The 21,866-nt window shown below is 38.1% G+C and overlaps 2 protein-coding genes across 2 annotated transcripts in view; one reads left to right on the forward strand and one right to left on the reverse strand.

The window, feature by feature from the left end:
• Positions 1–6,830, forward strand: part of stx8 (syntaxin 8) — an 80,063-nt gene extending 73,233 nt beyond the window's left edge. The window contains exon 8 of the mRNA XM_062027003.1: positions 4,264–6,830. Coding sequence (XP_061882987.1) covers positions 4,264–4,328 — 65 coding nt within the window. The 3' untranslated portion in view covers positions 4,329–6,830. The remainder of the gene's footprint in view (positions 1–4,263) is intronic.
• Positions 6,831–9,817: 2,987 nt separating this feature from the next.
• Positions 9,818–21,866, reverse strand: part of LOC133634052 (netrin-1) — a 186,980-nt gene continuing 174,931 nt past the window's right edge. Inside the window, exon 6 of the mRNA XM_062027004.1 lies at positions 9,818–10,155. Within this exon, the coding sequence (XP_061882988.1) occupies positions 9,827–10,155 (329 nt within the window). The 3' untranslated portion in view covers positions 9,818–9,826. The remainder of the gene's footprint in view (positions 10,156–21,866) is intronic.

Raw genomic sequence — 21,866 nt, forward strand, 5'->3', positions numbered from 1 at the left:
CCACAACGGCATCCTTGGCTCAGTAGCATATAATAGTGGGGGGGGGGGGAATGTGCGCAATTGTGATGCCCATAAAAATGTCTATTTTTGACACTAATGAAGCTTGGATTATGCTACTGTGTCAAGTAGGGATATAACAGTGATGTAAGTATTTCGGTTCCAAAATCACTGCAACAATGCCATGACGTTTGACGAAATGAAACAAACACTTAGTGAGTGTAGTTTTTTTCTGGCGCTTTTTGCATTGGCCAATCTCAAAACTCTGCACACCACGGGAAATATGAAAAGCTACTTGATAAAACCATCACCCGGAAAATATATTTGAAGCCAGCGAGGCTAAACTGAAATGTTTGAGGTATGTACGTCATTAAAAGTTTTATTTGCTTGAAACAGTGGATATTTCCGCTCAATTCTCACACGTAAAAATGCATGTTTGTAGGAAAAAAAATATGATTTGAACATTTTAGCATTATTTGTGTGTTTATTCTAAACATTCCTGCCACTTTATTTTACACACTTGTGGCATTTTTATCAAGTCTTTTTTTTTTGTACATATACGGTACCACAATAATATCATATTGTGGCCTTTATACTGTGTTGATATCGTTCCGTGAGATTTTATCGTCGTTACATTCCTTGTGTCAGGACGCCGGCTCGCTCCTCTCCGTCCAAATCCCTCCCTCGCATGTTGATGTTGACATTCCCCCTTGATTTTGGATCAACTTGGAAGACGTTATGTTCACAAACGAGTAAGTCTTTCAAACGGCTCTTTCAATATTCACCATTGGACGATACTTTTTTCAAAGTCTTGACTTTGAGACACAATTCTACTGTAAATGAGCCATCGTTGTTTGTTTGTAAACAGCCCCTGAAACAAATGTGTTTATTAGTGATGAGTCATATGATATGGAAGCATGGACAAATGTTGAAACACAAGAGGTGGTACTGTGTCCCTCGATGCCTCGATGTGTGTATCACTTTAAGAAAAAAAAACATGTGGCCGATACAGCTGCTGTCGTTTGACTGTAAAGCGCCAAAGTGTGTTTATCAAGCACCACTTCTTTCCACTCACAAGTGGCAGCTACTGAAAGAAGAGTGGTATGGCGGAAGGCATTTGGAGGGGAAAAAGCGGGTCTATTAAGGTCTATTTTTATACAAAAGGCGCAACAATGGAGTGATATTACGATTTTTTCCCTACTTTTAAAACACTTCTTTGTGGTCTACATAACATGTAATGGTAGTCAAAATGTTGCATAGATAATGTTTTACAGACCATCTTCTGACCGTCTCTCCAGGACGTGCCTCCACTTCGACAGCGTCTTCTCCCCGTCATCGTTGTTGTAACGGTAGTTTTAAGTGCTTCCACAGCAAGTCTATTGACAGATATAAGTTAGAACTGTACGCTACTTTGTATTAGAAATGGCAACAGCGGAGGATGAATGCCCCACAACAAGAGGATAGAGACAAAGACATGTTCAGGACTTATGCAGATCTCAAATACACACCAGCAGGTACCAATAGGTAAGAAAAGTTGGGTTAGCATAATAGTTTGAAACAAAACGACAGACGGTCTCCTAATAGGTGCCATTTTGGGTTACTTATTCACACACCATAATAATACCTGTATGTTGAAGCACAGTACGTCTGACTATGGAAACCGTAATGCTCTGTGTTCCATCAAGCAGTGCGGCTTCGTATCTTACCGAAGTCGTACTTAAACATTTTGACAGATTTTTGAGCGCCGTGTGTAATGTTCTACATTCTTGATGAAACATCAAAGTTTTTGGTGTTGCTTGCTTACGGGTACTTGCTAGTGTCCTTTATTGAACAGTCATCAACTTGAGGTGCACACGTGTCAGGTTCAAACACTGATGACATCTATTAAACAGACAAGAAGCAAGGAATCATGCAGAGACAGAGTTAAATTTGGCTCAATGAGGAGAGACGTTTGGGCTGAACTCTAGTTACAGATCCAAACTACGCTCTAAAATCCAGCCCACGTGCTTCCTGTATTTATTTGGGAGGTCCCTGGTTATATCACTGAAGCTGCCGCTGAAGGAAGGGGTTAATCTCAGCAGCTCCAGTTAATGCAATGCAAATGTGCTGACACTCGTGATATCGCCCTGTCTCTGCTCTGTCTGCATCACGGCACTCGATGTTACCTTGGCAGTCAGCAGGCCGATTCAGGGTCTGAAAACACTGATACGAGACGATGTCCCTTTGCACAGTTATAAAAAGTACAACTTCAGCACAATTGATAATAACTATAGCAACAGCCCTTAAGCATAAGAGTTGTGTGATAATACATACATAATTATTCTAACAACACGTATCTCTTATATGTTGACTACCATCTACTGGTCACACTTATCATTACACCTTGTACCAAATAAAGTTGCTTCGAGGTTGGCAAGCACAACCAGAATTAATACGTACATTAGACGCACCGTCTTATAAGGCGCGCTGTCGATTGTTGAGAAAAATGAAAGGATTTTATAGTCCGAAATATACAGTAAATGTCCTTTCTTTCCTGATCACTATTTGTCTCATTGACCGTAGTTGTGTTTCATATTTGTTTCAGCACAACTATTCAATTACAATTATATTTGCAAACTATAAATTGTATTTGTAGGTCAAATATGTTTTTTTTAATCCAGCAGTTGTCGGACGTCAATTGTCAATGCAGTGTCAGTACTACTAGTGAGTGTGCCGTACACTCACTGAGGCACCATTTGCCCATCATTAGTGTTTACGCTTCCATTAATTATTCCCAGCAGCTGTACTTTTCTTGGCGTTGGCAAAGGGGATTTGCAGCATGTGCATCATGTAGGAGTGTGCGAGGTGGTATTGATGTAGGAAGGGGGGGAAAAATGGTCCGTGAAGTGTGTCTCGTCAGTCACTGGTGGCATTTTTTGGTCGATGTTGGGAACTTTTGTTGTGCTTAGTGTCGACATTACCTGAATGAGACTTGCGGGGAGGAAGTGGGAACTAATGGTAAATGCCCCATAAAACAAGCATTTCATGTGGCAATAGATTTAATTTGTGTTTGTGCGGGTGGCAACAGGGCGCCATTGAAGCTGGAACCACCACTGCATCAGGCGCATTACCAGACATTCCTCCTAACAAACACAAATATGTACAAACTCCAAAACCAGTGAAGTTGGCACGTTGTGTAAATCGTAAATAAAAACAAAATACAATGATTTGCAAATCCTTTTCAACCTATATTCAATTGAATAGACTGCAAAGACAAGATACTTAACATTTGAACTGGAAAACTTTGTTACTTTTTGCAAATATTAGCTCATTTGGAATTTGATGCCTGCAACATGTTTAAAAAAAGCTGGCACAAGTGGCAAAAAATACTGAGAAATTTGAGGAATGCTCATCAAACACTTATTTGGAACATCCCACAGGTGAACAGGGTCATTGGGAACAGGTGGGTGCCATGATTGGGTATAAAAGCAGCTTCCATGAAAAGCTCAGTCATTCACAAACAAGGATGGGGCGAGGGTCACAACTTTGAGAACAAATGCATGAACAAATTGTCCAACAGTTTAAGAACATTTCTCAACGAGCTATTGCAAGGAATTTAGGGATTTCACCATCTACGGTCCGTAATATCTTCAAACGGTTCAGAGAATCTGGAGAAATCACTGCACGTAAGCGATGATATTACGGACCTTCGATCCCTCAGGCCGTACTGCATCAAAAAGCGACATCAGTGTGTAAAGGATATCCCCACATGGGCTCAGGGACATTTCGGAAAACCACTGTCAGTAACTACAGTTCGTTGCTACATATGTAAGTGCAAGTTAAAACACTACTATGCAAAGCGAAAGCCATTTATCAACAACACCCAGAAACGCTTAAAAAAATGGGTCTCCTCAGTTCCCAAACGTTTACTGAGTGTTGTAAAAAGAAAGGCCATGTCACACAGTGGTAAAAATGCCCTTGTGCCAACTCTTTTGCAATGTGTTGCGTTTCTCGGTTCGAACATTAAATATATTGTCTTTGCAGTCTATTCAATTGAATATACGTTTAAAAAAAATGTACAAATCATTGTATTTTGTTTTTATTTATGAATTACACAACGTGCCAACTTCACTGGTTTTGGGTTTTGTAGATGCCTGGTACTCTTTGCAGTTGAGTGCATACTGCATTCACACTTCTGGGGACCACACGAGGAAATACTGAATGTATTGTAGGCGTTTTAAGGAGTTGTAATTTGATTTAATTTGCTCTCTTTTTGCTCCACCTCAGGGATGCTGGTGGTGATCGTGCTGCTTCTTATTGCCATCATCATGGTCGCCGTGTGGCCTGTGTAGCGTTAGGAGTGGACCTGTGCTGGACGACTACTTGGATTTACACGGACAACGCAGCTAAGACATTTCTCCTCTTATCTTATATTATTAATGTGTTAAATTAAGTCATTCTTTGAATCATTTTTCACACTTGGTTGTATTTGTGCAACTACAACTGCAATATTGTCATATGTTTTGTTTGTAAGCAGAGCCCCTCTTAAAGGAACATGCTCTTGAATTACTAACATAAACTTCTTCCGTCACTGTTAAGAAATCACAGCAGTAATTTCAAATAAATTACATTTACACAAAAAAAAAATCCCAAAGATCCTGGCTGACGTGTTTTAAATCAGTGTTTTTGACCATTGCTAGCCCGCGGCAAAAAATATGTCAAAGACTATACAAATAGGAGCCACTGCCTCCCTGCTTGGCACTCAGCGTCAAGGGTTGGAATTGGGGGTTAAATCACCAAAATGATTCCCGAGCGTGGCCACCGCTGCTGCTCACTGCTCCCCTCACCTCCCAGGGGGTGGAACAAGGGGAGGAGTCAAATGCAGAGGGTAATTTCACCACACCTAGTGTGTGTGTGTGACTATCGTTGGGACTTAAACTTTAACTTAACTTTAACTTCTCAGCTGTGGTCCGTATGGTACACAGTAGTAATACACTTTTCCACCACTTGTGGCAGTAATGACATTGTGAAATAAACAGAGGAAGTCTGGAGCTAAAGTCATAGAGAGGTTTTGTAAGTGCAAACATTAAGATTAATTTAGTTGATTTATTTTAGCACAACATTATTGTATTTACATTTATTTTTCTTTATTTATTTATGAGTCCCTTCTTATGCATTATTTTTGGTTTGTACTTCTTTTTCAACTCAGCCTGACCTAAGCTTAAGGTTCAGGTGTCAAATAAATGATAATCTTTGTGATTAACACATGGTTTCCTATCATTTGACAAAGTTGTAAACTAAGTAGGTTACATTTTATCACTGAATATGATTAAAATCAATATTAAGATTACTAAGTCAGTGAGTTTGAATGGGCCCCAGGCCCCCTCTGTAGTAGAAAAGTTGGGCCCCAAGGTCAAAAAGGTTAAGAACCCCTGTTTTAAATGAAGACTTCATTGTATTTAAGAGGGGCGGCTGCAGGGCTACATTTCTAATAACTGGCATTTGAACACTTTTCAAATATTTACATGAAAACAGTAAGAAAAACCATATTATTTTTCAGTGTAACAAGAGTTTATTTGAAAATCTGCCTTTAGGTCTACCAGCTTGGTATGTTCAGTAGTTATAATTTCCTTCTTGAATTAACAGCAACAATCTAAACAATGACAAGCAATTTAAAAAAAAAATGTTGAGAAAGAAATCCACAATGTATTGTGTCATTAAATATATTCATATATATAATAACCGTAATATATTAGTACACATTGTAAAACAACATTGCAAATGTGACAACTAAACATTTACAATTCATAGTATGAACACAAAGCAACACTTTAAGACTTTAAGCTTCTTTTTTTTTTTCCAAACCTTTGCTCAGGACGTCATGGTTCTTAAATGTACAGATGTTAGCTTAGCACTCGCAAAAACACTGAAATGAACGATTGTACATTTATACCTGAACTTAAAGTACATTGTTTATTTTTTGCTGGAGCAGAGTCAGAACTTCATCACTGCAAGAAAGACTCATTGTACAATCAACTTGAGCCCAGTATTGAATATGCAGGATGTATTCATTGTTGTAAGATGGGAGGAAAATTCAGAAAAATCCTCAAAATATTTGTAAAAAATGTATGAAATTGCTGAGATTTTTTTTTTTTTTTAAATGTTTGTCATAAAAAATGGTAATTTTTTTTGTGACAAACAGACCGAATACAAAAAATACAATAAGTACACAATGTACAGTTAGCTTGGACTTTCTCCTATGCAACCCTCTTTTAAAGTCATGGCGCGATTTTGTGAGAATTATCCGGAAACTACAAATAATTTAGCTCATTTTGCGTTCATATGGGAATATTTCGCTAAACATTCGACTCGCATCCCACTCCTCAAATAAGTCGACTATGGCTGTAATTAAAAAAACTCAACATATTTGCCATCATTTGAAAAAACATTATTTACATTATTTTCATTACAAAAACATTTCATATGTTTATAGTTTTCTCGTACAGGTAAATACATTACAATACAATTTGCAACATTTATTGTAGAAAATGCTATCAAATTTCAGTCATTAGGAATCATTGCTTACCCTCAATGACTTGTCAAATGTATTATATACTTTTTTCGTAAATTCTTCTGTACTACCTACAAAGTTTTTAAGTCAGTTAAAGGCTATGTTTCTTTGTTTTAGGCCCTACATGTACTTATAGTACATTTTTAATACTGTTTGTTATCTCCTGATATAAAGCAACCACACACTCTGTATTATCTCCTTACAGCTAAGTCATCCATTTTTATCTAATTCAACTCTTATAAATAGAATGTGTTGTATTGTTTAGTTTCACTGACTCACCTTGATTTCCTTCACAGGAATAATAAAGTTTATTAATCTGTTATTCCGATTTATTGTGTAATTACAGAAATAATGCGCAGGTACAGCGGTACCTCAGTCATCGTACACCCTACCTTTTATGAGTTGGGTTTTAACGAACATTTACGTAAATATTTTGCCACGGTTTTTATATACCTTCATCAATTATCGTACGACACTTTTTTTTATGATTCGGTTTTTGACGAAAATTTTGGCAAAAATGCTGCCAGTTTTTGTTTACTGGCTCAGTTATCCTACAGCTAAACATTGCGCATAACAAACTAATTGAGTTATCATCATTCAATATCATTCCACTTTGAGGAAAATGTTCACCAAAATATTGCCATGGTTTTTGTGTGCCATCTTGGTTATCGTAATCCCAGTTTTTTGTTATGATTTCGTTTTTGAGGAATATATGTGGCAACATTTAGCCACAGTTTTAATATATTGCCTTTGTTATTGTACGTCTTACTTTTTGTATGATTAGGTTTTTGACGAAGGTTTTTGTCAAAATGTTTCCACCGTTTTTGCATACAGTCTTGGTTATTGTAAGCCCCACTTTTTTATCATTCTGGAAAATGTTCGCCCAAATTTTGCCACCAATACCGTCTCGGTTATCGTTTATCGCAAATTTAAAATTTTTTTTTTACAAAAGTTTGCCACAGTTTTTGTATACCGTCTTGGTTATCGTACGCCCCACCTTCTGTATGATTCAGTTTTTGAGGAAATGTATTGCCAAAATTTAGCCACGACACATTGCATCTCAGTCATCGTTTTTCGACAAAAAATATATTGTCTTGGTTATCGTACTGCACAGATTTTCTTTGGATGGTTACTTACGTGTTTGAGGAAAATTTGCAACAAAATTTTGCCACGTTTTTTTATATATCGTCTTGGTTATCGTATGCCTCATTCCTTGCTAGATTAGGTTTTTGTTGACAAAATTTCGCCAAAAAGTTGCCACCGTTTTTGTATACAGCCTCGGTTACAGTTAGCCCCGCTGTTTTCTGATTTCGTTTTTGAGAAAAATTTGCGCCTAGATTTCGCCACGGATTTCGTATACAGTCTTGGTTATTGTACGCTTCACTTTTTGTATGATTTGGTTTTTGAGGAAAATTTTCGCCCAAATTTTGCCACAGATACCGTCTCGGTTATCGTTTTTCGCAGAATATTTTTTTTTACAAAAGTTTGCCACAGTTTTTGTATACTGTCTTAATTATCATACGCCCCACCTTCCGTATGATTCGGTTTTTGAGGAAATGTTTTGCCAAAATTTAGCCGTGCCATATTCCATCTCAGTTATTGTTTTTTGACGAAAATATATTGACACATTTTTTGCCAAAATATTGCCACGATTTTCGTATTTAACGTTTTGGTCATCGTACCGCGCAGATTTTCTTTGATTGATTGTGTGTTAGAGGAAAATGTTCGTATACCGTCTTGGTTACGTGCGCTTCACTTTTTGTATTATTTGGTTTTTGAGGAAAATTTTCACCCAAATTTTGCCACAGATACCGTCTCGGTTATCGTTTTTCGCTGAATATTTTTTTTACAAAAGTTTGCCACGGTTTTCGTGTACCGTCTTGGTTATCGTACTCTTAATTTTTTGTATGATTTGTTTTTTGAGGAAAATTTTCACCCACATTTTGCCACAGATACCGTCTCGGTTATCGTTCTTCGCAGAATTTTTTTTTTTACAAAAGTTTGCTACGGTTTTTGTATACCGTCTTGTATACCCACCTTTTGTATGATTCGTTTTTTAAGGATTTTTCCCCCCAAAATATTACCACAGTTTTCATATACCGCCTCGGTTATTGTTTTTGACAGAAATATATATTTTGTATACCGGGTCGGTTATTCTACACTCCACATTTTGTATGACTTGATTTTGACCCAAATTTTTACCACCATTTTCTTATATACCGTCTTGGTTATCGTACACTCTGCTTTTGACGTGATTCGTTTCTTTTGTCGAAGATTTTCGACCAAATGTTTTCCCGGTTTTCTAACACCTTCTAGTTCATTGTACGTTCAAACATTACGTGGAACAAACAAGTCCATTTTCCCGCATATCACTCCACGGAATCAAGTACTCAAACAAAGAACCCCACGCGTTGGCTACTCAGTCTCTTTTTCTACGAAGTGTGACTGCAAAATAAGCCACCATGGAGCCAAAGAAAGTTGCGAGTACTTTTATAAAGAAGGGGAGAAATAGAACTATGATTATTATCTATAAAGTGTGATTTTTGTTAATGTTTTTGAGTGTCGGGAACAGATTAATTGGATTTATATTATTTCTTATGGGAAAAATTGCCACGGTTTTTGTACCATTCGTTCTGTATCAAACCTTTTGGAAGGAATTATTAACACAATCTTAGGTACCACTAGTATAACATTGGAAAATGTGTTCTATTGTACCCTAAACTGATTTTAACCTTTTAAGTAATATGTTTAGCGTAGGCACCTCAAATCGTAAGTGTTCATCGGAAAGAAAACAGTTTTCCCCCATCATAATACAAAATACTGTTAGCTAGCAAGGTACTATGTTATTGGTCCAAAAAATAACAAAAAAAACATGCAAAGGCAAAACTTGAGTGGGATTTGAGTGGCTTTTACATTTCATTTTCGCACCAGCAATTAAAAATAAAAAAAATATATATAATGGTTTTATACTGAGCGTAAGACAGACTCGTGACCGTACATATACTGGTGCAAATTCGGCAAATCCACAAGCGATGTCGAAGAAAACGGTAGAACCAAATCTGGGCGGTGAGCTCCTTCAACAAAAGTTCACTAGAGAAGAATCCCTAAATAATTCTCTTCATGCTACTAAAGGAAAACAAAGAAAACAAGCAGCGACACAAACAGTCCCTTCTGTCCGCAGTCTTCTGTCTCTGTTTCGTTCTTTCGAAAAGCTGCACTCAGCTTCCGCCCCCCCCCCCCCCCCCCCCCCCCCCCCCCCCCCCCAGCGTCTGTTTCCACCTAAGGCTTCTTGCACTTTCCCTTCTTCTCGCGCTGTTGGAACTTCCTGAGCCTGCGCGCCCACGTGTCCCTCCACTGGATCACCAGGCTGCCTTTGTCCGCCACCACGCCGCCCTGACCGGGGGAGTCCTCGTCGTTGCCCAGCAGCAGGTACTTCTTGCCCGGTTTGATCTTGGGACACTTGCAGGCCACGTCCTTGGCGCGGACCCACAGGAACTGGTCCCCGCGGCGGATGCGGCTCTCGCCTTGCTTGTAGACGGAGATGATGTTGACGGTGAACTTCCACCACTCGCCCGCCTTCTCCGCCTTCAGAAAGTGCACCTGGACGGCTGCGAATATGAAAAGAGGAGAATCAATCGTCTTTCTTTGGCTGCTTGACAATTTGCATCATTGATCGCTATCATTTTAAAACTTGCCTTCTAACCTTTGACCTGCTGTTTTTCAGCAGCTCGGTGTGTGTGTGTGTGACAGGAAAGAAAAGCTCCGACTACCTTGAGGAGGAGTGTCGTAGGACGCCACTTTTTGTCTCTACCGGCTCAGTGGCTTTGTGGTTAGAGTGTCCGCCCTGAGATCGGTAGTGAGTTCAAACCCCGGCCGAGTCATACCAAAGACTATAAAAATGAGACCCATTACCTCCCTGCTTGACACTTGCTCACTGCTCCCCTCACCTCCCAGGGGGTGATTAAGGGGATGGGTCAAATGCAGAGGACACATTTCACCACACCTAGTCTGTGTGTGTGACAATCATTGGTACTTTAACGTTAACTTGTCTCTAGAATTTCTCTTTTTTTAAACTTCTATGGAAAAAATTCAGTGTTTTCTCGCCACCTCGCGGTTCACTTACTACATTGAAGATTTTAAAATTGTAAATAAGTGTTTTTATAAAGCGATTCTGTCCAAGTTCTTACACGGATCCTGGATTTGATTGGTTCAGCGACCTCCTCTGTTAACAGTGTTGCTCTGCTGTACTGTAAAAAACAAAAATTGGCAGCTCAGTTGCCAGAATTACAGTAATAGTCTATAAAAACTTTGACCGTAGATTTAATATTAAAAAAATTTTGCACCTCAGCAGTGATACTGTTTTTTTCCCATTTACAGCACAGGTGTCAAACTCAAGGCCCGGGGGCCAAATCTGGCCCGCCACATTATTTTATGTGGCCCACGAAAGCCTGGAAAAAAATTTGCGTGAATAAAATGCTTAATCTTTTCTTACTAAATATATTTATTTCCCTTTTGACATTAAAAATTATGTACTGCATGCAATTGCATACCTTTTAAAATTCAATATTATCAAAATCTGAATATTATATTATCATGTATTCCAAATATATGTTTGGTTAAAATAAAGATAAAGGGGTTATAGTATTTAAAATACTGTACTTAAACATCTGCTTGGCTTATGATTTCAAAACAAATTATCAATCAAATTGTAGTCTGCAAAATTGACAATAGATTTTACGGTTAAATTCCGCCAAGTTTTTTACTGTAAAATCAACTTTGGTACTGTTTTTTTCCATATACAGTAAGACACTAAAATATTAAAAAAACTAACAAAAAAAACCATTGAAACAAGATTTTACGGTAAAATAAGAACTGGCAGCTCTGTTGCATAAATTTTACCGCTACAAACAGTGGTATGGTTTTTCCATTCCATTCCATTTATAAAAATGGTTTATATGCAGTAAAAAAAAAACACTGCTTTTACTGTAAAATTCTGGTGACTGAGCTGCCAGTTTTCAATGTAAATTGTACAGATTGTTTTTGCAGATATTGTAAAAAATATATATTAATGTATTATATATATATATATATATATATATATATATATATATATATATATATATATATATATATATATATATATATATATATATATATATATATATATATATATATATTTACACATGTACAGTATATTCATATATTACTCATCGTTAAACGCGGCCCTCTGAGGGCAACCATAACTGCGATGATTGATTTATAGTAACACACATTTTACGGGAAAATCCGGTAGCTCAGTTGCCAGAATTCTCTCGTAAAAATAACAATGGTGCTGTTTTTTCACTTTACATTATTGCACTGTAAAGGAAGAAAGGACAGATATTTATTGTCATTGCGCAAGTACAACAAAATTTCATTTTCAGCACAAACATATTCAAGATTAGACTAAACATTGGACACGGTAACAGAACAGGAGCCCTGATGTAAAACAACAACCGTAGATTTTACGGTAACATTTTTTTTTGCCAGAATTGTCTCGTAAAAATAACTGTTGTACCGTTTTTCAATTTACAGTAATATACTACAAAAACAATGACCGTAGATTTTATGGTAAAAACTTGGCACCTCAGTTGCCAGAATTCTCCCGTAAAAAAAACAGTGGTACTCTTTTTCAATCTACATGAATACACTGTAAAAACAACAACTGTAGATTTGACGGTAAAAACAAACAAAAACTGGCAGCTCAGTTGCCAGAATTCTCCTGTAAAAAATACCAGTTGTAACGTTTTCCCATTTCCAGCAGTGATGTACCGTCAGGGCCAGCAAGGCCTTCTCTGCTGGCCTAACATAACCAGAAATCATGATCATAATTAAAGATAAATGTCATTTTTTATTTACTTTCCCTAAATATCGAAAAGTATTCATATTCTCTTCATATCATATTATGCTCCTCCCAGTGCTGTTGGTTTTACACCCCCTGGAGGCCATTTTGCCGACATTTTGCACGACTTTGAGTGCTATTCGGAACAATGTCTGCACTGTGCAGCTTATCTTTACAACAAACACTACCGTGAAGACGGGGCCCGCTCCCCGCTTGTCATTTCTTTCCACACATCACCCTCGCAGTCTTGTAGCATCGTTTTGTGACGCAGCGTGCGGCCCGGCTCTCCTGCTGGTCCTTTCAAAAACAGAGCTCCGACTCTTTCTTTCTCTCGGGCAACTTATCCTGTCGTGTGCTGAATAGTGAGCCCTGCTCTGTGGCGGATGTCGTACAGGCTGATGGCTTTGACGAGGAAGCCTTTCTTGTGCACAAAGATAACAGCGGGCCCCCCGTGGCGTGTTGTAGGCTGTGCTGGACAAAAAGCATGTTTTTACAACCTCTCATGTTGGCCAGGGGGTGTTTGTTTACTCAAATGCAGAGGGTACCAGGTGTCTTATTGGGTATGAGGCATTCATAAGAAGGGGCGGCCTTTAGATGTACAAATATTAATAAGGTCATACATGTGTTTTAATTAGAGCGGTCAATCATAAAAAATATGGCATTGTTCATCCATAATTGCATTTTAAAAATGTTCCTCACACATTCTCACTATAAAATCGAATGTGTCAAAATATCAGGGTCTGTTTGAAAGTTAATTTAAATTATGCAAGCTGGTAATTAACTGATTAATCATGATTCATCAACATTCAAAATGTGATTAGTCTGATAAAAAACACAAAAAAAACCCCTTTGACAGCACTAATTATAAAATGTAGTTACCTTGCGGTCAGTTACGGGCGGTATAGCTCGGTTGGTAGAGCGGCCGTGCCAGCAACTTGAGGGTTCCTGGTTCGATCCCCGCTTCCGCCATCCTAGTCACTGCCGTTGTGTCCTTGGGCAAGACACTTTACCCACCTGCTCCCAGTGCCACCCACACTGGTTTAAATGTAACTTATATATTGGGTTTCACTATGTAAAAGTGCTTTGAGTCACTGGAGAAAAGCGCTATATAAATATAATTCACCTCAAATATAATTCACAATTACTTTTTATACAGCCAATGTCTGACTGTTTGTTTTTTTTAATTAAAAACTACATATTTGGTGTATCCTCCTAAGAAGGAGTGTCCTCTGCAGTGGACATTTGTGTTTTGCATAACAGGACTTTTTTCCTCCAAAATACGTAACTCTAAAAATAGAAACAAATGTCCACTCCAGAGGACACTGGTTCTCAGGAGGATAAAGTCAGTATATACGGCGTGCCAGCAACTTTAGGGTTCCAGGTTCGATTCCCGCTTCCGCCAACCTAGTCACTGCCGTTGTGTCCTTGGGCAAGACACTTCACCCACCTGCTCCCAGTGCCACCACACTGGTTTATGTGTAGATAATGGGTTTCACCGTGTAAAGACCTTTGAGTCTCTAGAGAGAAATTCTATATAAATATAATTCACTTCACAATTCACATCAATGTTGTGGTGTTATTTATGCATGCAGTTATTAGGGGGTGTGGGGGAAAATAGATTCACTTCCGAATCCTGATTCTTATTTATATAATGATTCAGAATCAATTCAGAATTTATATTAATCGATTTTTAAAGACATTTTTGTCGGCCATCTGTGCGCTTACTGGCTGTGCGTATATGTCATAGAACAGCAGCCTTTTTTAATATCGGTAAAAAAACCCAGTTCCAATTAAAAATCGATTCGGTATCGAATTGGTGCCCCAAAACTCGGAATCGAATTAAATGGTAAGATGTTGTAAGATTCACATCTCTAGCAATGATCATTTAGTCACTAATGTGCTCTGAAATGCACTTCACGTTTAAAAAGAAGACAGTTGATATTGAAAACTAAATATTTGCTTCGATATTAATCAATATTTATTAACATTATGTGTTATGTTTAAGGCTAAAAGTAAAACATTACAGCAAATTTACAAAAAATGTTTGTCATCACTTCTGAGAATGAAGAGCATAGAACAGTGGTTCTTAACCTGGGTTCCTTCGAACCCTAGGGGTTCGGTGAGTCGGCCTCAGGGGTTCGGCAGAGCCTCCGCCGCAGCGGTCAAGACTCATGAATTGATTAACGTGGACCCCGACTTAATTAAACAAGTTGAAAAACGTATTCGGGTGTTACCATTTACAATTGTACGGAATATCTGTGTGGAGTTTGCATGTTCTCCCCCGTGACTGCGTGGGTTCCCTCCGGGTACTCCGGCTTCCTCCCACTTCCAAAGACATGCACCTGGGGATAGGTTGATTGGCAACACTAAATTGGCCCTAGTGTGTGAATGTGAGTGTGAATGTTGTCTGTCTATCTGTGTTGGCCCTGCGATGAGGGTGGCGACTTGTCCAGGGTGTACCCCGCCTTCGCCCGATTGTAGCTGAGATAGGCTCCAGCGCCCCCCCGCGACCTCAAAGGGAATAAGCGGTAGAAAATGGATGGATGGATGGATGTACTATACTGTGCAATCTACTAAAAAAAGTTTCATTCAATCAATCGTGTAAATAAAAACTTCTCCCTATCGGCGTATCTGTAATGTAAAGGAAAAATTGGAATGAAAATAAAAAAGAAGTCTAAGTATTATGGATACCCCCAAACAATGTTCACTCTAATTTTCCATCTGATTTGCAGGTGTGTAATTTGTTGTGAGTTCATGCGCTGTGTTGGTTTTGTTCTTTGAACAAGGTTATGTTCATGCACGGTTCATGTTGTGCACTAGTAAAAAAAAACATATTACTTTGTCTTGAATTAAAAAAACAAAACAAAACAAAAACATTTTATTTTTCACTAAAGAAGGGTTCGGTGAATGTGCATATGTAACTGGTGGGGTTCGGCACCTCCAACAAGGTTAAGAACCACTGGCATAGAAGAAAAGGTCATTTCAAACATCAGTATTCAAGGACAACTTTAAAACACATGTTTATATCAGTGGTGGGGGTTAAACTCAAACTCAAACTATGGAATTCTCTTTACAATGAGATAAAAGACTGTGAAAATATATTCCAATTGAAAAAAATATACAAAGACAGAACAATAAGATCATATGGACAGCCATAAGTGTTTACATTTTGCTTTATATTTATTATTTTACTTATTTTTTTGTCTGGTTTTGTATTTGTTTTGTATCATCCCGTGAGGTGTATATTACTTTTTTTTGTTCGGTTTGTACTTCATGACGTTTTTTGTGTGTTTTTTATTTGTTTTCATTATATTTGGATGTATTTGTTTGGTTTGTATGCTCTCCATTAAGTAAGACTATGTATTATGTTGAAGGGGGCAGGAAAATATAAGATTTTCTTCATCCTGTTCCTTCTCAGGCATTGGTGTGTAAATGTGTGTTTAGTTGCTGAGGATTAATTGTCTATTGATCAAAGATGCACATCAATGAAGGAGATACATAAAAAATGAATGAATGAATATTATTATGTATTGTATTACGGCCCCCATCGCCACCTTCATTTTCTAGACACTATTGAATTACAAACATTAATTACAAACATTACTAACATCCTCACGTTCATGTTTCGCTTTAAGATGCTATTTTAAACTTCATGTGCGCGCATAATAAGAAAGTTTGTCGCTGCAATACTAACTCATTACGTCAGTTTTATCTAAAGTTCCATTGAGATGTATTTTGAAGTGAAAGTGGGCAGAGAGCACATTGCTGTAACTATCACTGGCGTGTGACATCATCACTGCCTGTGCAATGCAATCAGCGCTGCTCAAAACATATACTTTGATTAATCATCAATCCTTTATGGTAAAGTGATCATTTTCTTTAATTAATCACATGCATTAACGCGTTAACATTGACAGCCCTCGTCAAAACCCTCATACTTAATGTGCGGCGGCTATTTTGCCACGGCGGGTTGCTACGATCAATTACATTAAGGGGTAAATGTGACTGTCAAAACGCATTTCAGTTGTGAAAATGGTTCCTCCTTGTGTGCGAACACACTCATAGGTGCTGAAGTGATGCATGGGTGCCATTACGTCATCCGTCACTACCAGCAGATATGTCACGTTTCATGCACACTGAAAGCTTGAGACAGACATGCGGGCGTTCTGGGTGCACTTATCACTGCCTGATGACACCTTGATGAAATGAATCACAATTGTCGCTATGTGGCGGGGAAAACCAATCTGGATCGGAGCAATATGGCACTGTCACGCCATGTTAAGCAAGGGGGGCCATCCCTGGGGAAGGAGGCGTCTGTAAGATGACTACTCTGCTCCCCCCAACCCCACCCCCACCCCACACACTTGTATTTGTTACCTTGTTGAGACCTCCGAAAATTGCCTACCTCTTTAGTACCACCCTTTCTAGATATATAAAACATTTGGATTTACAACATTAATAATATATACATACTATGTAAATATAAAAAAGCTTGTTGTGACAATTGAGTTGGAATTTCACAAGAAAAAGGTCACAATTTCACAAGAAAAAGGTCACAATTTCACAAGAAAAACTTAGAATTTTGACAGTATTATAATAGAAGTCGTCATTTTACTCAACGCAAGTCAAAATGTTACAAGAAAAAGTGAATAGAATAAAGAATAAAAAATACAAAAATTAGGGGTATTTTATTTGAACTAAGCAAAATTGTCTGCCAATAGAACAAGAAAATTTGGCTTGTCAAGACTTTCCAAAACAAGTAAAATTAGCTAACCTCAATGAACCCAAAAATACCTTAAAATAAGTATATTCTCACTAATAACAACAGTACTACTATATGAGTACGTATTTTCTATTATTTCATTGAAAATAAAAACTGCAAAGTCCATTTGGCTGTCATCTGTTTTAATATGAGACACAATTGTGTCAAAGTCATGATTTTTTTTTCATGCTTGAAATAAGAAAAATTATTATTTTAAAAAAAAAGTAGTTTTATACTTGTGAGTGTTGATGACACAGCTTTGCAAAGCATGTTTTACTCAACAGAGGTCATAAAATCTCAGTAACAAGCTGTAATATCTTACTGAGATCATTTAGGACCAAAACCCTTAAAACAAGTAAAACACTCTAACATAAAATCTGCTTAGTGAGAAGAATTAACTTATTAGACAGAAAATAAGCAAATATCACCCTTATTTGAGATATTTCATCTTACTTAGATTTCAGTTTTTGCAGTGCAGGGGTGCAAATGAGATCTCTATTTTTTGTTTTTTGCAATGTGCTTAAGGCCGATGACAAACGAGTCACGGACCACAGATGGCCCCTGTGCCGCACTTTGGGCAACCCAGCTGTAGAAACTAACTGTTAATGGCCACTATGGTCTTAGTACCGTAGTGTATTTGTTCATCCTATGATCACATATGGGACGCGGGTTGTCTTACGTCAGCACCGGAAGTCGTAAAATCAGCTGTTCACCCGGTGGGTTTTTTTCAGGGATGAATAGGGAAGTCCTTCTTTAGCTGCCGTTTTGTTTTATCATATATTGCTGCCTTTGCACCTGTCAATGTTTACTTTTGAAAGCACATTAACTCAACCAAAAAAATCCTGACTTTGTAGCAATGTTCACGGACTCTAGTATTTGGTTCTCAATTAGATGCAATGTTTTTTCCCTGTTGGGACCATGATTTCAGTCCTAACTTGTTCACCGGTCCTCATATGGAAGATACTTTTCCTTTTTTGATGTCTCAGGAAGGGTAGAAATACAAGAACACACACACACACACACACACACACACACACACACACACACACACACACACACACACACACACACACACACACACCAAAATCCCAATGGAACAAAGCCCCCGCCGGCCCGCCTGTCAAGATGCAGAGGTATGCTGCAGGATGCTCGCTTCAGCAGTTCTGGAGCCTGACTTCTAGCGGGGAAGAGAGGATAAAGGGGAGAGGTCACGCATCTCATCCACACCTTGAATGGCGTGGCAGGCGGACACTCGCAGGAATGTGGCGGGAAACGCAGGAGCTAGCGGGGGGGAGTGTGACGCCTTAATGAGGATCTCTTATGGAGAGAAACCGCTGTCTGTCACACTGAAATGCCTCCATCCAGACACTTCTTGTGTTTGACCACCTGCTCGTCTTATACTTATCTCTTAACACGTCTAATCTTGAAACACTCGGTGAAATGTCACCCCTGCAAAATGCAACATGTGGAACTGAGATGTCTGGGACGGAAAATGTGATTTGAGCTACAACTTAAGATTGCACTGGCGTGAAAGATTCTGTAAAAACGGATGCTCAACACAATTCCAGTTCCATGTTCCTTGTTACACACGTGCAGGAGATGCATGAACCCCAGGAGGGTGCATGTCTCGCCAAAACACCGGCTTTAGTTTGAGAGTAAGCTGCGTAGTGCGAAACCGCTTCTAAGATACTAATCCTCACCACCATTGCGGAAAATAAACTAAAGTACTGGGCCCCATTCAGCAACCGTTCTTAAGAACAAATTTGGTTCTTAGGCCCACTTACGAAGTTTTTAAGGAGATTTTTGTATTCACCAATGTTTTCTTAGCTGGGATTTGTTCGTAGATAATAACAAAATCTACGAGTGCTCCAGAGCACTCTTAGGGTGGCCTATTTGTTCTTAAGTGTGACAAGTTCCCTGACTTTTATTGTCTAATGTTACATTAATATCATAGATAGATAGATAGATACATACATAGATATATAGATAGATGGATGGATAGAGATAGATATAGAGATATATAGATAGATGGATATATATATATATATATATATATATATATATATATATATATATATATATATATATATATATATATATATATATATATATATATATATATATATATATATATACACTACCGTTCAAAAGTTTGGGGTCACATTAAAATGTCCTTATTTTTCAATGAAGATAACTTCAAACTAGTCTTAACTTTAAAGAAGTACACTCTATAGCAGACCTGGGCATTGTACGGCCCCTTTGCGCATCCCTGTCCGGCCCGCGTGAGGCCAATCATAAATTACAAAATACATTTCAAAAAGTATCTATGTCGAGTGTGCAATACAACGGTGCTGCTTTTGTTTTGAAAAGCGTTATTTGTATTACTTCCGTGTGGACGTATGCGCGTGTGCGATTGTGAGTGAATTGAATGGCGCAATAAGAAATTACAAAATAAAGTTTAAAAAACATCTATGTCGTGCGCACAATACAACTGTGCTGCTTTTATTTTGAAATGTGTTATTTATGCCATATGTCCGGGGGGAACCTGTGAGTGAAGGTGCATAGAGACAAGTGATGAGACGCTAAAAAAAGAAAAGTTGATGACGAATGGCGTGTTTTGGACTGGCAAGTATTTCTTTACATAAATTAATGGTAAAGCCGTGTGCTTAATTTGTGGTACACAGCTTGCTGTGTTTAAAGAATATCATTTTAATCGCCACTACACGAAGAAAAACGAGGGAAAATACCGGAATCTGTCTGATGAAGCGCGCGCAAGGGAGGCCAAAACTGCAAACCCAACAAGGACTTTTTGCCATATTTCACACCCCCAGAGATGCAGCCGTCAGGACAAGTTTCGTCATTTCTCACAAAAGCGCCAGAAAAAGTAAGGCGTTTTCTGACGGAGAGTTTATTAAGGAGTGCTTACTGGACTCTGTTGCGCTGATAATGCCCGGAGACATGGACTGTTTTTCGCTAACTTTGGATGAGATCTGTGATGTACGTGACACCTCCAGCTGCTCTTCTTCTTACGTGGGATAACTGCAGACTTTCAAATCACGGAGTAGCTGGCAGCCATGCAGTCAATTAAAGAGACAACCACAGGTAATGACTTGTTCACATAGGTAAATGCGTGTTTGGACATGTTAGGACTGAAATGGGACAAGCTGGCAGGTGTGACAATCCAATCCACTTTATTTATATAGCACATTTAAACAACAAAATGTTTCCAAAGTGCTGCACAACAATATTAAAAACAATATTCAAATATTATCCTTAGCTCCACCAATGACTGAATAAAAAGAAAAAACAATTACATATAAAACCAATATAAAAAACAATATAAAATAAATATGATTAAAAACTATTTTTAACAACAGATGGTTGTCCAAATCTGATGGGGAAAAATGTTGGATAATGCAGGCTAAAGTGACCATCAAAAGCAATCTGCTTTTGTATAAAGTTAAGTTAGGTTAAATTAAATTATTATTATTATTATTAATTATTATTATTATTATCATCATTATTATTTATCTTACGGTATATCAAAAATAATATTGATTAAAATGTAATTGAAATATTGTCGTGTGGCCCTCCAGCAGTGTTCGGGTTGCTTATGCGGCCCCCGGTGAAAATTAATTGCCCACCCCTGCTCTATACATTGCTAATGTGGTAAATGACTATTCTAGCTGCAAATGTCTGGTTTTTGGTGCAATATCTACATAGGTGTAGAGAGGCCCATTTCCAGCAACTATCACTCCAGTGTTCTAATGGTACAATGTGTTTGCTCATTGGCTCAGAAGGCTAATTGATGATTAGAAAACCCTTGTGCAATCATGTTCACACATCTGAAAACAGTTTAGCTCGTTACAGAAGCTACAAAACTGACCTTCCTTTGAGCAGATTGAGTTTCTGGAGCATCACATTTGTGGGGTCAATTAAACGCTCAAAATGGCCAGAAAAAGAGAACTTTCATCTGAAACTCGACAGTCTATTCTTGTTCTTAGAAATGAAGGCTATTCCACAAAATTGTTTGGGTGACCCCAAACTTTTGAACGGTAGTGTGTATATAGATAAGACAGACAAACAGACAGACAGACATATAGCAAAATTAGCAATATATAGACATTTCTAAATACCGTGTGCTTGCACGCACGCACGCATGCACGCACGCACACACACAAACACACACACAAACACACACACACACACACACACACACACACACACACACACACACACACACACACACACACACAATGGCAATGCTTTTGCTGCTACTGCAAGATGCCGCGGATCGTGCCCTGGGGAGGGAGCGCATATTTCACGACCACAGGTGTCAAACTCAAGGCCCGTGGGCCAGATCTGGCCCTCCACGTCATTTTATATAGCCCGCCTGGAAATAATATGTATCAATAAAATACCTTATATTTTCTTTCTTTACTTTCTTATTTTCTTACTAAAGGTATTAGGTTTTTTTTCTAGTTTGACAGGGAAAAAAATAGTGTCCAACATTACAACAAATATATTATCTAACTTTGTTGGTCAAAATCCAAATAAATACTTAAATATCTGCTGAACTTGTGGTTTTGAAGCAAGTTATCCATCAAATTGTACACTATTAAAATGACCAATAGATGTTACTGTAAAATTTAGGAAGGTTTTTTTTTTTAAAAAAA

Source organism: Entelurus aequoreus, linkage group LG18, assembly GCF_033978785.1.
Source record: "Entelurus aequoreus isolate RoL-2023_Sb linkage group LG18, RoL_Eaeq_v1.1, whole genome shotgun sequence".
Taxonomy (NCBI): domain Eukaryota; kingdom Metazoa; phylum Chordata; class Actinopteri; order Syngnathiformes; family Syngnathidae; genus Entelurus; species Entelurus aequoreus.